This window comes from Chroicocephalus ridibundus, chromosome 1 (genome assembly GCF_963924245.1).
Source record: "Chroicocephalus ridibundus chromosome 1, bChrRid1.1, whole genome shotgun sequence".
NCBI classification, from domain to species: domain Eukaryota; kingdom Metazoa; phylum Chordata; class Aves; order Charadriiformes; family Laridae; genus Chroicocephalus; species Chroicocephalus ridibundus.
Genome location: NC_086284.1, coordinates 183,876,770 through 183,898,746, shown reverse-complemented (window position 1 = coordinate 183,898,746; position 21,977 = coordinate 183,876,770). Strand labels below are relative to the sequence as shown.

At 39.9% G+C, this 21,977-nt stretch overlaps 1 protein-coding gene across 5 annotated transcripts; it reads left to right on the top strand.

The window, feature by feature from the left end:
* Window positions 1-4,234: 4,234 nt before the first annotated feature.
* RXYLT1 (ribitol xylosyltransferase 1) lies at window positions 4,235-21,917 on the top strand. 5 transcript variants are annotated; one of them, XM_063323059.1, is made up of 6 exons: window positions 4,235-4,789; window positions 5,226-5,396; window positions 6,395-6,497; window positions 12,314-12,628; window positions 15,975-16,145; window positions 17,205-21,917. In XM_063323059.1, the coding sequence occupies exons 1-6, from the start codon at window positions 4,645-4,647 to the stop codon at window positions 17,665-17,667; spliced, it is 1,368 nt and encodes a 455-aa protein (XP_063179129.1). In that variant the 5' UTR covers window positions 4,235-4,644; the 3' UTR covers window positions 17,668-21,917. The 5 variants fall into 5 exon arrangements, with proteins under 5 accessions (XP_063179129.1, XP_063179131.1, XP_063179127.1 ...); XM_063323061.1 differs by having other exon boundaries at window positions 4,242-4,789; window positions 17,250-21,917; XM_063323057.1 differs by lacking the exon at window positions 4,235-4,789 and adding an exon at window positions 4,833-5,055.
* The last annotated feature ends 60 nt before the right edge of the window (window positions 21,918-21,977 follow it).

Sequence of the window (21,977 nt, the reverse complement as noted above, 5' to 3'; positions counted from 1 at the left end):
TTACATCACTATTGGCAGTTCCTTACCATCACCTCTGTGCTGCAGGCAATCACCCCATTGAGGTCACAGTTCAGCCACCGTAATTAGTTTCAGGTAAAAGTGAAGTTTACCTGAGCCTGATTCTGCCTGAAGGATGACGTCAGGGTGTACTCGTACGAACCAGAGCAGAAAGAAGTATTTCCATTAATCAAGCAGTAACAAGCACCAGGGACTGTTACCTCCCTTGTCACAAGAGACCTACCCAGAGGACAACCTCTGTGAAAGCCCAGGAATGGGCACTGTCATCTGCAGCCAGCAGAGAGGCCTCTCTCTGGCTTCGTATCTGTAACGTATGTACCTTTAACGTAACGTATCTTTATCTCTCTGGCTTTCGTATCTTTGAACAATTTGTTCTGCAGGTCGCAGCAGGAAACCCTTCAAACTTCTTAGTTAATGAAAAAAGGACTACAGAGCAGCAATTATACCTCCAAAACCTTTCTGCACCTTTCTGCAACTCCTGTCTTCATTCCATGTTCTGGTTAGATGTCTAACTGATGCTTTCTTTTGTTCCTAGCTGTGCCCTTAAACCTCGCTCAGGTCTGCATATGTTACATATTGGTCAACATAGTTTTCTAGAACTTCCCAGTGACATCTGTCAGTCAATTCCAACCCAACAGTCAATGAGCAGATACTAAGATAAGACAAGTAATGCTGCAGAATTTAACAACAAGTATTTTTGGAACGGTATAAGGGAGACCAAAGAATAATTTATTGTAGGCAGTCATGAGTAGCAAAAACAAGTATCAGGAAGTATTTTTTTTATCACGATATGTGCAGAAAAAATTACTTTTCACAGAAAAAAATCTTATTTTCACAGCTGCTTATCTAAATTACCTGATGCGAAGCAGAATGTATTTTGACTTAGGCTTCCAGCCACATGCATAATCTTAATTTTGAAACTCCAGGTTAATTTTCATTTGTTGTAATGAACTCTTGAACAGAATAGGCATTTGCTGAATGTTCTTGACACTTCTGTGCTCTTTTTTTGGTTCTTTTTCCTATCTCTAAACACAGGTATTGAACCTGATGATACATCTTTCCCCTGTATCTCCTAATTTGTGATGCCTTATAACATAAAGAACTTGTAATGTTTAATTTTTTACTGCTTAAAGTCCATTTTATTAAACAGATTCTCCTTTTTGGTACAACTCCAACTCCTCCTGTCTTTATTGAGTAGTTATCATTCAAAGAAAACTTCAACTATTGTATATTAGCTAGGATTCAAAACACTCCCAGAAGTTCAGCGTTACGAACATTTTACAAGAAGTCAGTTGGAGCACCACGAGACAAGTTAACTTGCTACAAGATCGTACAGCAAGCTGTGTCAGAGCTAAGAAAGAACCTAAGCCTCCTAATTTACTGGATCTGGGTTCAAGATTTTTCCAGGTCTCATTAGCTGCTGCTGTTGGGCTTTTCAGCCTCTTCTACACTGCAGGACACATCTGCTTCTTAATATCATCTAGGAGATATAATTATCTTGTTTGCTCAGAGGTCTAAGACATCACTGATGGTTGTGATCTCTCCTCCCTTCTTGTGACATATCACTTGACTCTTGGTCTTCTACAACATGTCAGAAGTTTGTTACAGAGTACTAGGAAGCAGTACTTGATAAGCCTTTGCAGGCCCCCACAGACACTGTGTATGATGTACAGGCATTTCCTAAATTTGGTATCTGCTGCATGGCTTCCTGTGATTTCAGGGAACTCCACGGTTAAGGTGGCTTCCTGTGATTTCAGGGAACTCCTTCCAGTGGTTCCTTCCAGTTTTATGATCCTATGAGTTCTACCTCTATAGTCCCTACACAAAGCTCCTACTCTAAGATCTCAATTCATGCAGGCATTCTGTTAAGTCCATCCCCTCGTGCACCACCACCACCTCCCTTAGTACATTATACCCTTTTTACAGTAGGTATATCTTTTTCCATCCTGTTTTGCCCATTAAATGAGCCCACGCAACTTGCAAAATGTACAATGAATTCATATAGGTAGGAAATGTAAGATTAAGATGTTATGCTTAGAAACTATATGCTCTTCCTTCTCACACTTCTGCATTTGAATTTCTTTCCAAATGATCAAACATTGCCATCTACTACAGTTGTTCTAAGACTTTGATTGATATTGCCTGTTTACCTCAGTTTGGTTGGTATGCCTTTCTCCTCTGCTGAAAATAATGACGACTGTATCATCCCTATTGTGAAAGCAGTAGGCAATGATCGCTACCGAGCAATGATCACTACTGTTCCAAATCACATTCCCTTTCTGCATTTTTTATTGAAATGCACATTTTCAAAAGCAGACTTTCAAGACACTCCATTTATGAAATGGTCTATAATCCAAACTCTTGTTAGATTATTTCTTCTTGACTTTTTCTTTTCAAGCCTCTTTTGTCATTTTTATAAGAAATTAACTGCATCTGTGTGGGGAGAAGGGAGAACTTTCTAATCATCATTCAAAGCAGTGAAGCTGTGCAATAGGAAACCTGTGTTCCCAAATGATTTAACATTTTATTTTCTTCTTTGCCCTTCTTAATTCATTCCTATTACTCTCTTCATTCCTTTTGGCTCTATGTTTATCATACTTTCATTATCACATTCTGCTTTAAATTAAATAGTAAAGTCTTTGTACAAATGTTTTCTATGAATTTTTGCAACTCAGCACACGGATCCAGTTATTGACACAGTCTAGAAAACGGACTGCAATTAAAGCTGAAAATAGTTTGCTTTAGTATCAGCCACTATAGACATCATGTCTCAGATCTTCACAAAGTTTGTGACTGTAGCACTTCACTGTGCATTCACACAGATGCACTAAGCTAGAAAGGCAAGAGAGAAGCTCAGTCTTCATTTTGAAAGCATTTATTTGGTGCACTTTTGCCATAAAATTATAAATCACTATAACCAAAGCAAAGTGGCCATCATGCCTAACAGAAATAAGTGTATTGACCTGCAATTCTGCAACAAATTACTGCTGGTACTGACAAGAAACATCTGCATTATATGCAGGCTTTATTTGGGTAGGATTTCAATATATAAAGGGGTTTTATAAGAAAAACAAACTTTTTACCAAGGTCTGTAGGGACAAGACAAGGAGCAACAGTTTTAAACTGAAAGAGACTGGACATAAGGAAGAAATTTTTTACAATGAGGGTAGTGAGATGCCCAGGTTGCCCAAAGAAGTTGTGGATGCCCCATCATTGGAAGTGTTCAAGGTCAGACTGAACCTGGCTTTGAGCCACCTGGTCTAGTGAAAAATGCCCCTGGCCATGGCCAGGGGGGTGGACTAGGTGATGTTTAAAGGTCCCTTCCAACTCTTCCAATCCCAATCATTCTGTGATTCTATGGAATCAGGGTTACATTTAGGATTAAGAACTGGGCTGGAAGAAAGTGATGAGTCAGGCTAATGCAGACAACCAGAAAGGGACGTTAAAATAAAGGACTCATTGCTGCCACTGTGGGTCACCAGACTATATTCTAGTTCAGTGGGTGTAGAGGTCATTAAATTAGGTTTAGGATTTGGCAGTGGGCTGATTGTAAGCCTATTTCAGAAGGCCTGCTGCTACGGCAACTCGTTACATTTTGGCTTGGAGCAAGCAGAAGTCCATCAAATAAATTTTAGGTCAGGGTTAGAGCAAAGTTTAGTGTTCATATGGGTAAAAAAATTGATCAAGAAAAAATCTGCTAAGATACAGAACAGGCTGCAGAGTTGTGCGTTGTGTTATGATCTGTACTGTACCAGACTCTCTGCTTCGGGTGGGTGAAGGTCACTGTGCTTTTGGCTACCGTTAGGATCATGGTGTTTGAAAACAGACTGCTACAGGCTTTACGGAAGTTGTAAGCCTTAGAAAGGCCTCATGAATAGCCTAAAGACAGCTACAACTTTCTAATACTACGTAACGTAACTCAGTGCTGCTGGTCCACAACTTTCCCCATTACACAGAATTCCCATGACTTGACAGTGCTGCTCACCCACCCATTTACAATCTGGTCTACACCACAGCATCCTGCAGCTCGTGGCAGGAGGCACTGAAATGCCAGGCACGGACCGCAGGCAGCTCTGGCCCACGCCGGGACTGCATATATCAAAAGGGGACGTGTATTTATGTACATTCAACAGCCTGAAGCGGCCCACACTGGGACCACGTATATCGAAAGGTGACCTGTAGTTATATACTTTCGACAGGCTGAAGCTGTGCAATGCTCCTGACTCAATCTTCAGGGCATATCCATTCTCTGTTTCTGACAGACTTTGGAAGCCCTCGGCAGGAGGAGGAGAGCACGCCGCGGAGGCGGCTGCCCCGAGCCGCGGGCAGGAGACCCCCGGCACCATCGGGACATCCCACACCGGCACCACAGTGGAAGGGGACGAGGCCGGGACTCGGGACTCGGCTCTCGGCGCCGAGCCACTACGGGACAAGTGTCTTCTCGCATTCAGCGTGAGGCCGCAACGGCAATGCCCGGGGCGGGGGCTGCTGGGGCAGAGGCAGGTCGTGGTAGGGGGGGCTCCAAGCCTCTTCACTAGGGAACGAAGCCCAGGGCGGCGGGCGGAGGCCCCTCCCGCCTCCGCCTCACGGCGCTCCCCGCCGGGGCCTCCGCCCGCGGCGGGCGGGATGCGGGGCGCTCGCAAGCGGCTGTGCTCCGCCTTGATCGTCGCTTACGGCCTCTTCTCCCTCTACGCGGCCTACACCGTCTTCCTCCGGCCCCGCCGCACGGCCGTCCCCCGCCCGCCCCACCGCGACCGCCGCGGCCCGCGAGGTGAGAGCGGCGGCGGGGCCGCTCCGAGCCGCCCTTGCCGCGGGGTCGGGGGGCGTCGGGTTTGATGCGGGGCCGACGCGGTCTGTCAGCTCCTGCCTGCGCCAGGGAGGCCTCGGCGCCCTCCCTTGGTTGTTCTCCCCGTCCCGGAAAGCCTGGGCCAAGCCGAGGACAGAGCTGCGGGGGGGCCCGGAGGCAGCCCGTCAGGGAGACCGGGGCCGCAGCTTCTCGCCGCTGCCGGGCCTGCGCTGGCGGCGGCCATTTCGCGGGTGCGCTGTGAGGCACTGGGCCCGGCGGCGGCGGGGAAGGGTGTGTGGGGGTGTGTGTGTGTGTGTCTGTCAGGTACCTGCTTGGAATTTCGAATTGAAGAAAATCCGTCGCTTTTCTAAACTCGTAAATCTGTTCTTCTCACGCCGTATTATGCTTTTCGGTTTCCTAGATCATGTTGCCGTGGGAAACGAAGAGTGGAATCCATGGGAAGGGGAGGAGAAAAGCGAGCTGCTTGCTTCTCAGCAGAGATACGAAGCTAATCTTAAAATGATAAAAAATGCACGATCTCACCTAGAACAAACCAGTCTTAGAGTACAGATCTGGGGCAAAGCAGCAATTGGTAAGCAGGGGCAATCAATGTCCATTAATCACTCAAATTTTCTGATATAGCACTTTTCTCTGCTGTTTTTTTAATAACTGAAAGTTATATATATGATGAAATAATATGGATATCTGTACCTGAGAGCATTAAAGAAGTGGTAGCTGTTACTCAAAATTATGTTAATACTGATATGAGAGTAGTTAGACTCCAGTTTCTTTGTATCAGTTCTTTTCAAGGCTATTTTTCACATGTGTCAAAGAAAATGGTTCAAATGGCAGAGAAACACGGTTACTTTTTTAATCCAATCTAGTTTACAGTACCACACAAGGACAGGCCTTTTACTTGGCAATAACAGAATATTTATTTTTGTCACATTTACACTTTGTGAAATAAAGAATCACACAGTGAGAAATAAGGTATTTTCTGTATTGCAGTACTACTGCCATTGAACTTGGAAATTCTCCTATTGTGGAATACACCAAGTCTCTACATAAACTGTGGGCAAAGGTCCTCTCAAGCTCTTTAACTGCTGCTGAAGACATATCACTGTTATTATTTTAGCTTTTTTGAAAATGTATTTCTGGCTTCACTTGAACTTTCATGTAGCATTGTAAAACACATTGGTGATGCATTCTATCACAAAAATTTGATGCGTTTCACAAAAGCTTAAGACACCTATGCCTGTCATTAAAATGCTGTTTAATATTTGCTCATTTTTAAGTGGTAGGAGGTGCTAACATATGTGGTAGTGTGGTATATCTTCATCTACTGATATTTTGACAGCCAAAGAATCTTTTTAAATGCCCCGATGTGTGAAAAATTCATCTTAACTAATTCCAAGTCATACGGAATTTGGGAAACAATGTCCATATTGTATAGGAAGCTCTGATGGGTTTTTTTTTCCCATGTTCTTATGCTTTTTCTTTTCCCAGAAATACTTTTTCTGTATTTGCTGGGAGTGTAGAGTAGGCAAGATCCATGCATTCAAATTCTCCATCATATCTTCATTTATATAGGTCTCTACCTTTGGCAACATATTTTTGGAGGGCATCTTCAGCCAGATGATGTGAGTGCACAGTGGAGAGAAGGAAGCCAAAAAGCAGGAAAAACATATTTCAGGTATTAGCTGCATGATGTTGACTTCAGTTGTGTTAACTTTAACAAATGATGCATTGGAAAGTTAAAGAGCGTGGTAAGATGCACAGGTGCATTATTTTGTGTATCTCAGAGTTGCAGGTGTTTTAATATCAGTTGCAAATACTTTCATTTTGTTATGTTTTGATAACTGAAGAATATGCACACAACTTCTCATTCAAAATTGCCACAAGGAACGGTCACATTTTTTCATGGAAACACATACTTGATAAAACCAGCAAACTGTAGCCCAAACCTGTCCCTATGAAAAAACAGAAAACTAGGGAGCAATTTCATCTGCTGCTTTACGAAGATTTGTGTATTTGAAAGAAATGTGGAAAGACTTAAAAATGCTGAGAGGGAAGGCAGCCAGGAGGCCTCAGGAACCGGGGAAGTAGAACCCTGAGAAAAGGATAAGAACTGGGGTTTGAGGCTGACAGTTGACTGAAAGAACTTTGGGGCTGTGAAGTAAGAAGTCTCCTCCTGTTTGGTTTCTGTTGTATTCAGGGAAAAGGGACTTCACTCATTCATTCATAAATAGTATTGTATCAAAACCATAACTTGTTTCTATTTAAAACAAAAACAACCTGCAAGACCTAGCGTCTAGTTAACTACATGATTTGCAAAGCTTAATTTTATATGTAAAGGAAGATGACACTTGAAACGTTGTTTGCTTTAAAAAAGGATTTTGATCTGTGAACATGCATGTTTTAAAGTTGTTGTCTAAGGATTTATATAATTTACTGCATGATACAGAACTTTTCTCTAAGGTCCTTTTAATACCATTTTTAAGGGTTTCTGTAAAGATACAGTGAAAGCTGAAGGATTTTTCATCTATTTGTCCAGTTTGCAGTAATAGCTCTCCTACCCATCTGTTAAAAAAGTTTTCTTTAAAAGCATAAATGACACGCCGAAGTGAATTTAACTTCGGAAAAATATGTTGCTTCAGAAAGGTGTTTTTCTTTACACAACAAGACAGGGAGTTCTATTTGAAGTTTGCAGATAATGTTTGAAGTAAATATGTGATTTTGAATTAAAAGGGATTTTTTTAAGTGATCACAAAAGGTTTTTATCACTGAATTGTCTATCTGACTGTGTACATGGTACAGGGCATAGAATCTTTTCAGTAATGCCTACATCACATTCATAAGTGGGTGGTTAAAAAATGTTTTCTAGAAAGACACATAGGCTTGATTTAAACATAGCAATTATTAAAGTCTGTCTTACATCTAAGGAAACAGGTGAAATTATATACTTCTTAAAAAAAACAAAAATCTGTATTCCTTGTCTGCAAATATAACTTGATCCTACAAGTAGCATCAGCTATGAATGATGCTACTGCATCTTGGTAGTCTCCTTGACAGAGCAGTAGAGCTTTCCATTCATGAATTTGGAGAAAAGATACAATACTTTATTTGAATTCTCCCCAGTTCTTTGAATAGGGAGTGGTGCCTGCACCATTACCTTGGTGGGAAGAGACTTTTTTATCTCCGGAATTAAAATCTCAGAAGCTATAGAAATCAATGACATTCTACCAGATAGATTGTCTTCTTGGTATGGACATGAGGATTTTTTTCAAGCCTTGCTTTTCATGTTTATAATATGAACATAATTTGCTGCACTTAATGAGTCTGTCACTTGATTGATTATGGTTATTTTCTCTCTGGTGTGCCTGTTTCGGATGAATAATAACCTCACATGGTTACTTGGGTATGTGTGTCTCAAAGAAAGACTTCTATACTAGCATTTAAATATCTTGTTATGTTTAGTGGAACCAGGGATAATAGAGTCTTTATTTTAACCAATGTGAACGCTAGGTCCTATAAAAATATAAAGTTTGGTACCAACGTAACAGAGGCTAAAATTTGACAGGCTAGTAGGAACTTGTGCAACGTATAGAAAATATGCAAATATAACTGTTATTTTAATGATTAAGTTTCTGAAACGAAATAGCTGAAGTTCTACTTTTTAGTCAAATTGAAATATTATGTTGTATTTTTTTGTAAGAAGAATCAGTGCATGATTTTGGCTGCTAGCTGGTTATAAGATTTTCTAGAATTGTTGACTTTATTGCCTGGCTGAGGTAAATTATCTCCATTTGATTACTAGATGAGGCTAGAGGGAACTAGCTGAGGTGACATTTGTAGAATATGTGCTGCTGTGCAGTTTTTTTGTGGTAAGTCTAATGATTGTTAAAACATAGAGCACTCATGAATGTTTTTAAAGAACATCAATCTAAAGACACAGAAACGCCAAAATATCACTTGAACACAGTTGCATGAATAAGTCCATTTCATATATTTAGGATGGAGAATACACATATTTAATACAGATTTTGATGGCTTCAGGTTTTTATTAAAGAATTTGCCTAAAGAATAGTAGAAGTATCAACTTCTACATGAAATGCAGGGACATTTATTTAAAAACACGGGTGGAGAAGGAACCGCATAGCTGTGTATTTTAGTGACATATTGGCACGTTCATTCAAGTAGGAGAGCAGGGTTTAGCACTTTCCTTGGCCTGAAGCAATTCACGTCCTTCTCTCCTGTCATCTAGGAGGATGTTGTAGAGCAGGGAGTGCCAAACTTCTTATCTCTTAACATTAAGTAAGATCATTCCTAAATTTCTGTTCCACCGAGAGTCACACCCTCTCTGATTAAACATTCAGCTGCCTTCCCCCCCCCCGCCCGTCCCTGTTAGACCCCATTGTTCAGTAGGTCTTCAGTCCCATTCTCCTTTCCTCCTTATGCAAACTGCAACCATCTTGATTCATGCCAGAATGAAAGCATATTGGGCAACAGAGTTAACCGGCAAAGGTTTCTTTGCCTGCCAGAGGATTCCACCAAGGACAGCTTGTGGTGATTTAGTTTCCTTAGTAGCCTTTGATGAAGCTTTTTGAAAATCCAGATAGACTATGTCTGCTGGATCTCCTTTATCTGTATTCTTATTGACAAACTCATAGATCTCCATCAGATTAGTGAGACAGGATTACTCGTTTCCAGCAGTGCTTATCCATGTATGTGATCAGCGATCACGCCTTTTGCTAAGATCCAGTGATCTTACTATTTATTATAGTCTCTTGCAGAGAGGGAAGTCATACTTCTCTTCTCCAGGGTCCTCTGTTTTTGTAGATGGGAGTGACACCAGCAGACTCTCATCAGGCACAGCGTCACTTCATAATGACAGCTGCATACCTTTGCCAGCAGTTCTGCAATTTTCCTATCTGTATTCCTTGAGAACTTGCAAGTAAATGCTATCCAGGGCCAAATTCTCCATTTGATACAATACTTGTGGTGTTTTACCTTGTATTTCTTGCTGAAGAGAATGAGTTAGGTGCGGGAATCTTCTTTGCTATGACTTTGTCATCCCTTTTTAAATGCTTTTTAAGCTGTTATTCTCAAGTAGTCTCCCTAGTTCTGTAGTTGTCTTTTTGGTATATTTTTTATATATTTTGTTTTTCATATATTTAAAGAACCTTTACTATCAGCCAGAACGTTCCTTTACAAGGTGCTTTTCAAATTACTTTTTAACCTTCATTTTCTGTTTGCATTTCGCCAGCAGTATTTTCCGAGCTTTGCTCATATGAGCTTCTTGTTTGGGCAAGTTTTTTATTGTTTTCAATTCTGGCCTTTGCACTTCAACAGCGTCCCTAACTTTTCTATTATGCCATATGGGTTTGGGGCTGTGGGGGGATGTTTCCTTTTTGGATTGAGGCACACAGCCTGCCTGGGCTTCTTATACAGTGTTTTTGAACAGCTTGCAAGCTGCTTGTTATTTGGGCTAGTCCTTTCAGAGTTCTTTATTGTCTCATTTTTAAGTAATTAATTTATTGCATATCGAGTATCTGTATGCTGGATGTATGTGATGTGTTCTCTCCTGCTGCAATGTTAAACTTAATCGTATTGCTATTACAGAGTAGCTGTCTGACTAACACCTTTGGAATTAGGTCAGGAAGACTCAAGTCTGGAGTCGCATCTTTTTGTATGGGTTCTAAGACTAGTGAGGAAAAACAAGGACTTTATAGGAAGCAAGTGATTTACTGAGTCCAAAAGTGTAATCTCCACATATCATACTGATGAGGCATTGATCTAGCCTACATGTGATTCATGAAAATCTCTTAGTACTACTGTCTTAATTTTGCAGTTTCTGTAATCTCCCTTGTATTTCCCAATCCCTGTTGTATTCAGATGGGGAGTTAATAGTACAACCTTAGCGCTGTGTTTTTATTATTCAAGTGTGAGATTTCCATAGTGTTACTTTTTTCCCCACTGCAATTTCATGCTGTTAAACTTCATATTTTCCAACACACAGGTCATTGCTTCCGCACCTGTCCTGTAAAGTTGATAGCCTCACAGCACTATGTCCGTAGAGAAAACCCTTTTTACCCAGGTCTCTTTTTACAAGGTGATCACTGGATCAGCTACATATCCTGTTCACTTTTTTAGGCATTCTGATGCTCAAGGTGTTTTCTCTTACAAATCTCAGTGATCTTTTCCCATTGTCTGTTAAACTTTGGATTTAAGTCTTGACCTGGCTTACTTTGACTCTATTAAGAGTCTTGATTCCAAATCATAAGTCTGATGAATCTTTGTTCCAAAATATGCCACTCCCACTGAGCCAGCAGCACGTCATCTTAGCTCAGGTTTAGAATATGCTTGCCTAAAGTCAGTCTGCTTCAGATATCCTCACTGGCATAGTTTTTACAGCTTTTGCTGTGAATTTACTTTTCCTCATGAGGCATGCTTAAGCTGAAACTAGCTGTCAGTCTCAGCACTTCATGAGTTAAAACTCATGCTCATTCTAAATTAAGTTTAGCTGGTAGCTGAAAAGCTATGGTAATGCAGAAGACCTAGAAAACTAACATTTCATTGACTCCTAAAAAAAAAAAGAAAAAGAAAAAAATATTGCTAGGTTTTTTTCCCTCTACTCTTTCCCAAGCTGTGTAATCACTAATCCTGTGAGTTCAGTCGATAGTCTGTTAACACAGCAATTGACTGAAGAGCAGGAGCTGGCAAACACTGGTTTGCTTCATTGCAGTTCATAAGTGGCTGTTGTTGGATACTTGTAAATGATCAGTGATGTAATGATTCTGCTACATGATTGAAATTCCTCTGTGAAATAAATACATGCATGCAAGATCTAGAAATGCAGTTTTCTACCTAAAAGGTTTCTGCTAACTAGCTTGTATCAAAGTGTCAAATTTGACCTGGGTCACACAAGCAAGTTAAGTTTACTTTTAGATACGTACCTCTTGTGTTATAGGTTTTACTCAGTATCAGATGAGACAGTCTTTTTTTTGGTCTAACCTTAACCAAAATTACAGAGAAAAGCAGTATGCTAGACCACCCGGTTGTTCCTCATACTGATACCTGGTTTAGTATACACTTACAGATGTTTGGGAGAGCCTCTCTCTTGTTCTAATACTGTATTCATTGGTTATTACTGGAATTAATAAAAAGTTTGGCCTTTAGTGAACGTAAAAGCACATCCTTCTTTTAAAGTTGAATGTTTGAATGTGGCAGTAGTTCTGATTTATTGACAAAATACCTTATTTTCATTTAAGTCTAAATCTCCTTCTTTTCCCTTGGTAAAGATGAAGGCAGCCTTATTCCTGTGTTATAGCTGTAGATATTAACAACACAAATGGTTACAGTTGCACAGTTACTTTGCAGTGTATTGCATTTACTTTATTGAAGAAAAAAATATATCTGGAGTACAGACTGTTTAGTAAGGATATTTAGGGGATTAAGGTCAATAATTTGTTTTAAGGATGTTTACTGTTTGTATTTTGGTTTTCACAGCTTCATCACTGGTCCATCTGTAGTTCCTGGCTACTTCTCGGTTGAAGCTGAAAATGTTGTGCTTGTTCTGAATGGAAGAGAAAAAGCAAAGATCACTTACGCCACTCAGTGGTTGCATTATGCACAAACGTTAATTCAGACTCACAAAATACAGCACGTAGCGGTTGTGCTGCTTGGAAATGAGCAGTGCAGCAATGAATGGATTCAACCATACCTGAAAAGACACGGAGGATTTGTAAATCTACTCTTCGTTACATATGACTACGCGTTGGTAAATGAAGAAGATATTTTCCAGTGGCCTTTAGGAGTAGCTACGTAAGTGCTAAAGACACAAATTACAATTGAGACTTAATTATTATGCATGAGGTTTGGAAAATACATCTGAATGTTACTGCTGATACCCAAAACAATAATTATAGTCAGTAAACTGTAGAATATGATCCTGTTAATGATTTTTTAAATCAAGCATTGGAATCTTTGGAAATTGCATTTAGCAATGAAAATGGTAACAGAGGAAAAGAATGCTAAGATTTAGAGAACTTTAAAAAAAATGAACCTGTGTCTTGTGGGGTATTGTGTTTGTTTATTTTTTGTTCAGCAGATTTGCTCTTGAGATTTATCATAACTGCTGATGTAATGTGTACCAGTGACGTGGGAATCTATGATGTTATAACTGGTTGGCTGGATGAGAGCAGAGCAGCAGATGTCATCTACCTTGGCTTCAGCGAAGCTTTTGACACTGTCTCTCATAACATCCTCCTTAGGAAACTGAGGAAGTGTGGACTAGACGAGGGGACAGTGAGGTGGACTGAGAGCTGGCTGTGTGACAGGGCTCAGAGGGTTGTGATTAATGGAGCAGGGTCAAGTTGGAGGCCTGTAACCAGTGGTGTCTCCCAGGGGTCAATACTTGGACCAGTAGTGTTTAACGTATTCATCAACGACCTGGACGAGGGGACAGAGTGTATGCTCAGCAAGTTCACTGGTGATACCAAACCGTGTGGGGTGGCTGACACCCCAGAGGGCTGTGCTGCCATCCAGCATAACCTAGACAGGCTGGAGAGCTGGGCAGAAAAGAACCTAATGAGGTTCAACAAGGACAAGTGTAGGGTCCTGCGCCTGGGGAGGAAGAATGTCAGGCACCAGTATAGGTTAGGGGTGGACATGCTGTAAAGCAGCTCTGAAGAAAAGGATCTGGGGGTCTTGGTAGACAGTAAATTATCCATGAGCCAGCAATGTACCCTTGTTGCCAAGAAGGCTAACGGGATTCTGGGCTGCATAGGGAAGAGTGTGGCCAGCACGTCAAGGGAGGTCATTCTCCCCCTCTACTCTGCACTGGTGAGGCCACAACTGGAATACTGTGTCCAGTTCTGGGCTCCCCAGTTCAAGAGAGACAGGGAACTACTGGAGAGAGTCCAGCGTAGGGCAACAAAGATGATTGAGGGATCTCCCTTATGAGGAAAGGCTGAGAGAGCTGGAGCTCTTTAGCCTGGAGAAGAGAAGGCTGAGGGGAGGCCGTATTATGGCATACAGGTATCTAAAGGGTGGGTTTAAGGAGGATGGAGCCAGACTCTTTTCAGTGGTTCCCAGTAACAGGACGAGGGGTAACAGGCACAAGCTGGAACATAGGCAGTTCCGAACAAATATGAGAAAAAACTTCTTTACGGTGAGGGTGACAGAGCACTGGAACAGGCTGCCCAGGGAGGTTGTGGAGTCCCCTTCTCTGGAGACTTTCAAGACCCGCCTGGATGCAGCCCTGAGTGATGTGCTCTAGGCAATCCTGCTTTAGCAGGGGAGTTGGACTAGACGATCTCTAGAGGTCCCTTCCAACTCCGAAAAATTCCATGATTCTGTGATTTATGTAATTAGGTTCCAACTGCTGCTTGTTTAAGAAAGGGATGATACTGGTGGTACGTTCCTTTAACCCCTGTTGTAGCCCTCAAAAGGAAATAGTATGCTTCATGTTCAAAATCAGTATACTACAGTATTACAGTAATGTAGGCTGGCTTAACTGCTTAGCCACAAAAATCTTTTTCTTATATTTAACTACTCAAATTATTTATGTGGAGTACATAAAGGTTTGATTCAGTTAGTTGTATTTTTTTCCAGCTTACTCATTAACAGAGTTAATGGTGTTTTGGCTACTTATCATGGTAATACAAGATGAAAAGAATACAGAATTATTTTCATATCTTGTGTTGAATTTGAATTCAATTTCCTGTATTGAGACAGTTGGCAAACTGTACGGTGTTTTTATACATAGCTTGAACTTGCTCACAGTGTCATTGAAATACACTACATGTGGATTCTTGATGGTGTCAGAGAATTGATGGCATTGGAAGTTCCTAAGCAAAGAGAAGTTCGAGTTTTGAGATGCCAAGATTAAGGTGACAGGTAACAGAAAGCAACAACAGTTACAACAGTAAACTGGTGTGTAAAGCTGGGTGGAGAAAGACAGATCAGTTATCAGAATGGGGTTTTGCAGCCATCGTGCACCAACAGTGCTAAAAATTGTGGTTAAAGGTATGCGAATGGGACAGATTTTCCCAGTGAAGAGGGAAAGTGAAGATGTAGAATCCTGCAAAAATATTTGGCATGAGAGAAAAATGGTTTTCTGAAAGTAAATTAATATTAATCAGGTAAAAGAACTAGGAAAGGACTGTTCCATCAAAATTTGGGAAGGTGAAGAAAGTGAATATGTCTTCACAGAACCATTAATAGCAATGAAGAAATCATTGGGAAATAAAGTAGAGACTACCTTTGAAACCAGTAAAGAACTGGGATCAAGATATAGATTTTCTTACAAAATAGAAATAACAGGGAAGTAGAACAGTGATCCATCAAAAATAATAGGATTAGAAGGAATATCTGTCTTAATTTGAGAATGCATAGGAGCAGAAACTTTTTTAACATGCATCTGTTCCAGAAAATTTATTAACTTTATGTAGTGAAAAAATTTAGTGCCAGCCCTTCAGCTGAAGCAGTGTTTCATTAGCTGTCATACTGACCAAAATAAGTGATGTAAGATTTAAGGAATCAGTAAAAAAAAAAAAAAAAATGCCTGATTGTTGAAAACATGTCTAAAAGGATGGCATACAGTTTACATTGGATCCCAGGATTTTGCATTGGTTTGGTTGAGTCCAAAAAGACAAGTTAAATGGCTTGTATGACAAGCTATGTCGTAGCCAAAAGATTATATTAATGAAATCTACCCAGGTCAAAGTGACATTTTCCTTTGAGAGGTTACCAGTGGTATTTTCAGTTGGTAAGGATGCACGGAGATTAAGGTAGCTGAGACTTAAACTCCATAGCTACCATTAACCTGGCCATTTCAGTGAAAACTAGCATTTGTGCCAAGAACAGCTGCTTTTGAAAAAGCTTGTTTCTCAGGGACATTTTGTAACATGCACACGTAGCATCTCTGATGTCGAAAGATGACATAAGTATTCTGGAATGTCTGTGAAGAGAGTGGTGGGAACAAAGGGAATAAAAATCAGCTTTTAGGACAGGACTGGCACTGGTTTACTCGGTTATAGATGTTGATTGGCAACAAATAGATGGGTTTAGTCTTAGACTCTGCTACAGCGAAGATGAAATGGTGCAAAATGTTTTTTTCTTTGACATAAAACGTTATCATTATCTAATGTATACATTGTTTTTACAGCTACAGAAATTTTCCAGTTGTAGAACCCAGCTGGTCAATGCTACATGATCCAAGATCACATCTATGTAATTTCTTAGGAACAGTCTATAAGAACTCTTCCAGGGAAACCCTAATGGAAATTCTGAAGCAGGATGGGCTTGATAAACTTTGCTGGATTGCAGCCAGAGAACAGTAAGACTTTGATTTACTTTGTGCAAATATTCAGACTTTTTTGTCTAGTTCATTATTAGCAATCCTTTCCTGACAGTTAAAAAAATAGTACAACTAAAAAGTAACCAGTCATCATTAAAAGAGAGAACGTTGCCGAGACTCTTTATATAGGTCTTCATAATGTAATGGCCTTTCTGTTGCTATATTTTACGTAAAGCATATTTTTTAATACATACAAAAATCTCCTATGTATACTACATAATAAATACCATATTTTTTTTCTTGTATACAGTTGATTATGGTGGGAGAAGAAATATTTGTCTTGCACCTTGTGTGTATTAATGTGTTACCAGAAGAAAGAGACTGATGTATTTTGTTGTGTTCCATTTAAGAGAGTGGATTTAATCTATACAGAATGGGTCTTTTTTATTTCAAGTAGGTAGAACGGATCTTTTGACTAACGGGAATAGGGTTCTGATTGTATTTCTTAATTTTGCCAAGCAACAGCTGTGAAATGTTTGGCAGCAGGCTCAGCAGTGCTTAGGAAGACCTCAGTTACCCTGATGAAGAATCTCAGGACGTGGATTGTATCTGTGACATAAACTCTTAATTTCGCAGACGTTCTGAGGCACTTCAGGCAGATGATTTCAGGTTAACAGATTGCTTTACATCCGAACTTTTGAAGAGCAAACCTCTGCTGATTCAAAGTATTCGAGGCCAAAAAAAATTCATTAAAAAGTCCATCGAGTGTCTCCCTGTATGTCTATTTCTGAACTCTGCTGTGAAGTAAATTGACATATGCGTCATCCAAGTCATGCAGAAGATTTAAAATAGAGTTTCAGTTTGCCTCTTACACTTCTGAGTATTAATAATTTCCTAAAAGGATCATACATAAAAAGTGTTACAATCTATTTTTAACAGTGACATTTTCAATAATTTTTTAGAAGACTCTTTAAGAATAGTTAGGACTAGAACTAAAAGCCTGTTGATTGGGTGTGTAATATAAAATTTTTACATTGACAGCATTTTCAGTTTTATAAATAATTGAAATTAAAGCATATATCTATTTTTTCGTTGCAGTGCCTGTGGGAAAAGTGTTAATTTTCAACCCCTTCACTTTCCTAGGTGGCAGCCTCAAGAAACAAATGAAAGTTTCAAAAACTATCAAGACGCCTTGCTGCAGAGTGACTTGACATTGTGCCCAGTGGGAATAAATACAGAATGCTATAGAATTTATGAAGCTTGTTCATATGGATCTCTGCCTGTTATAGAAGATGTAATGACACCGGGTGATTGCGGAAATTCATCAATGTACCACAGTGCTCCATTACAATTATTAAAAACCATGGGGGCTCCGTTTATCTTTATTAAAAACTGGAAAGAGCTTCCTGCTGTTCTAGAGAAAGAAAAAAAAATGAGCTTACAAGAAAAGATTCAAAGGAGAAAAAAGCTTATGGAATGGTATCAAAACTTCAAAGCATGGATGAGACAGAAATTCATTAATACTTTGGAAAATTCATTTTTGCCCAGTGATAAAGGATAAATTGTCCCTTTTGAAAATCTAGAATAGATTGAAAGCTTAATTTCCATTAACCTTCCGAGGAAGCTTTTGTACAAAAGAAATCTCAGAGGGCTGATGCATTCCTTTTGAAGTCAACAGAATTGTGCTATCTTGAACAAGAGCTGCGGTTGGCCCTCCATCCTTAACAATTTTCAGAGAAGTTGTTGACTTAGCAGGATGGTAGTCCATAAGAATGACAACAATTTTATTACTGTTTTTACAATTTCCGTGTTGGTGTGTGACCTGATTATTTTTTTTTAGGAGGATATCTTTGAGCATGTGAACTTGTTAAAATCCAACATGAGTATGACAGTTGTATTTGAAGAAAAGAGAAGAATGAAAGCTGTATGGTACAGAGTAATTTATTATGTTGACTGAAGAAGAAAAGTATGATTATAGCAAAATTGCCAGGTTTAGCACAATCGTTAAGATATATCCTGGTAAGTGCTTGTTTTGAAAATGTGAATTGTTTACTTGATCGACATTTCATTTCCAAGAAAGTGGCCATAAAGCTAATTAAACACTGTGGAATAAAAACGTACATTTCAAGGTAAAAATAGAGAACTCTTTCTTACAAATATTTCATAGCAATATTTTTCCCTTTTAATGTCAGGTATGAAAATTGCTTTCTTTCATTTCCATTTAGTCTTGGGACATATCTTTCTGAAGTATTGCTGCAGGAGCGTTCATTACCTGCACATTCTGAACACCAGGCCTTAAACATGAATTTGCTTGTAGCTTATCTGATTTCTCAAAATCGGCTGAAACTTGTCAACTCCAAAAGATGGCAGAAGTATATTATTGAATGTTTATGGTACTACATGTTCAACAAACAGTTTCAACTGTTTCTGTTCAGTGTAGCCGAAGGGGTCTGTTACTGTTCTTGTACATCAGAAGTGAGCGTGTGCTATTATCTTCAGTGTGTTTGGCTGAGCAGTGTTACCGCATGCACAACAGCGGCATACCGAAGGTGGTGTAGTAGGCAGTTTTCTGTCGTCAAACATCAGCATGCCATATGGGTTCATTCTCACGCAGGAATTCAAAAGCCAGTGCAGCTGTACTGCTCAGTAATATTCATTTGTGTAATGATACTACCTAGTTCTGGAAGATGTATCATACAAGAGCACTTCTGTGTGGGGTTTTTTCAGTTTTCTTGTATCCCTTCTTTGTGTAAAAAAAAAAAACAAAACAAAACAACAAAACCAAATAAAAGAACAAAAAAACGAAAAAAAACCACTCCCAAAAAACCTAAAATGTAAACCCACCAGGCTTTAGTTTGCTAACAGTGGATGATATTCACAGTGTCTGCTCTAGGTCTGGAATAAGGTATGTTTCAGAACACCTGGATTTTTAGGAGCTGGGAGTCCATATGCTTAGCAGATGCTCTCAGAAGACAAATAATCTAGGCCCAAATAATCTGAATTGTATGTCTAACATGAATTTCCTGTGACTATCCACACATTTTATCTGAAGCACCATGCTGTTGCAGTACAATGCAAACGTTCTCCATTCAGCTGAGACTGGAAGTTCAGCTCCTACAATTCAGCACTGAGCTGATGAGCCCTGTTTAGAAGTGGACCTTGTTAGACCAAATTTACCATAAATTTCCATACTGAGGATCTGAGGTAGCCATCTGCGCAGCAGTACACAGCATTTAGAGGGTTAGGGGAAGCTGGAGTATCTGCAATATTGTAGTGTAATTGCTGTAATTTCCATCTAGTAGAATCTTTCTACACAGGCTACAAAGCTGCGGAGCAATGATCTAGAGCAGCATTTTTCAACCTGTAGTCAGCAGATCTCTCAACACTCCTGCAGGATTTCAAGGAACTGCACAAAACAGTGAAGAGAGAATTCTTTTCCAGTCAGCCTAGATTCTTATAAAAGGATGTAGCTCCTACAAAACTTTAATGGTATACAAGTCAAAGCCTGAAAAACAGTTCAGTGTGTTACTTGGTCATCAATAGGAGAAACGTGCTGCTATTCATTTGATCATTTCTAAGTAAACGTGAGTTTATTTCCAAACTCATGTGGCAGTTGAATCTTAAGGGAGGCCAAGACATGCACAAAAGTTTTATCAGAGTTTCACATTGCAGCTGCTTGCCTGCTCTTGGAGTTCAGAGAGAAGTAATTTGTATTTTATCTATATTTAACCAATTCTTAATGCTTCAAATTCACCTGCTTTAGTCCAGAAGGAATTAGCGCTAGAAGTTTTTTCTTGTGTTCTATTTCCAGTGTCAATGGAGCAAAGAGAGCAAAACATCTTGAAGCCAAGAGAGGGTTCCTTACATGTTAGGCAGGTTGCTAGTATGTTAATTATTTTCTTATTCCACTGTCCAACTTGTAGGAGAGATTATAGTTCTCCTGTTTTTATTTCCTAATCTTTCCTCATTTGGTAAAAATTGTCACCTCCGTACCCTGTTTGGATCCAGAGATAAGCAAGACAATGAAAGGGACCTTGGCCAAAAAAAAAGTATGAGACTGAGGGAAGAAAGACGGTGAGGGGTACAAGAAATCAAAGAGGAGGTCTCATCAGTGGTAGAGGAAACTGGTTTAAAAGAAGGGAAGCAGTTAAGTTGCTGGTGAAAAAGATAGTTTATCCCCTGCATGACACGGCCAGGCGGGAGCAGATAGTATCTACTGTCAGTGAGAAGGTGAAGTATCACTTCAGTTGTTTAATACTGAGAGGAGAATGGATGCTCTGTTCTTGCAGTTAGCCCTCTGGTTCGAGACTGGGATGGTGAAGTATGGCTTTCCGGACCACAAAACAAGGACTGAGGCCTCTCATAACTATACGTGCTCTCTCTGTTGGAGAGGGAATTCTGCACAGAACCAAGCCTGTCTGGAGTCAAGAATGCCAATTGTAACCTGAAATGTTAAACAGATTGCTAATTATGCAGTATGCTGCATCCCACTTAGATCTGGGTGTGGAATATATAATTCTACCAGTTTCATTATGAGAGGTATGTCCTGCTGATGAGGACCTCACAAATTAGGCTGCATTGCCTTGCCCTAAGAAGAAACAGATCCACAATTTAGTGTAACTGTTTCCTATTTAATTCTGAACTGGTTAAGGGTGTCTGTGAAAACATGGTGTAAACTATTGATAGGATGTGCTTCTAGAGAGCAATATGTTTCCAAAAAAACGTAAGCAGTCTTTGTAACTGTTGGTAATCCTGTGGATAAGGAGTTAGCTTGCAAAGGATCCGGCTGCCAATCGCTTCCTGATCTTGGACATTTAAGTTGTGATAGTGTATTTCAATAGTTAGGTTTTTGTGGTATTTTTAGGTACTTTCCGTGACTGCAACTTATACAAAGAGTGATAACAACTAACCGTTTCCTAGAAGCCTTTCTCACAGCAATTATTAAGTATGAATTAGGATCACTATGTGCTGGAGTCACCAGTTTCTCTCTTGGCTTATTGCCCTCACCAAAACACTTGCAAAACCACAGAAATAAAATCCTGTTACTTCTTGGCAAACCTTGCATATTAGTAATAACCACTAAGAGCTGGGCAAACTCGGAAGCAGCTTCTATGCTATGGAGTCCTAAAATATTTCCAGGAATTCTTCCTACTGGGATGGGAGAGATGAATGGCAGTTGAACAAGATAATGCTTATTTTGGCGCATTCATAAAGACTGACGTTAGGAGAGACAAAAGTACGTCAAATGCAATTCCAACCATGCCCTAAGAAACTGTTGCTTCCAAGAAAATTGCTACCATAAGGCATGTTGGGACTGCCATTTTCCAGTAACTAAAAAGGACTTTAATGTTTCTATAGTGCTGTGAATCCTACACAATGGGTTTGATGAATCAGCCCCCCCTAAAAAAAGCTGACCTGATGAAAATGTGCCTGAAAGGATGACGTACGGTTTACATTGGATCCCAGGGTTTTGTGTTGTTTGCTTTTCGCTTTCTGAGTCCACAAAGGTAAGTTAAATAGTTTGTATAACAAGCCCTTCTGGGACCACTCCAAAGTGATGCTATGAAAACCATGCTGTGCAGCAAAAGTGACAGTGGTTCTAAGCTCTTCTCATCCTAGCAGCTTATGCAGTTACAAAGAATTGCATAGATTTCTTACTAATCACTGGTCCATAATCCATGAGCGGTAATCCTCTTGATAGGGAAACAGCCTGCAAAAAGTCACGTTACCGATTGATACCTAAACTGTTTGAGTGGGTCAAATTTCCAGATTTCCTCAGTGTCTCCTGAACAATAAAAACCAGTAAACGGGTATGTGTTTCTGTCTTGTCAATCAATGTAAATACTTTTCACATCTTTATTACTAATCTGA

Excerpts from the sequence above, each read along its gene's own strand:
- RXYLT1 (XM_063323057.1), top strand. The coding sequence starts at position 4,854 with ATGCGGGGCCGACGCGGTCTGTCAGCTCCTGCCTGCGCCAGGGAGGCC. Across the intron at positions 5,056-5,225 it reads TGGCGGCGGCCATTTCGCGG|ATCATGTTGCCGTGGGAAAC; the intron begins GTGCGCTGTGAG and ends TCGGTTTCCTAG. Across the intron at positions 6,498-12,313 it reads GCAGGAAAAACATATTTCAG|CTTCATCACTGGTCCATCTG; the intron begins GTATTAGCTGCA and ends TGGTTTTCACAG.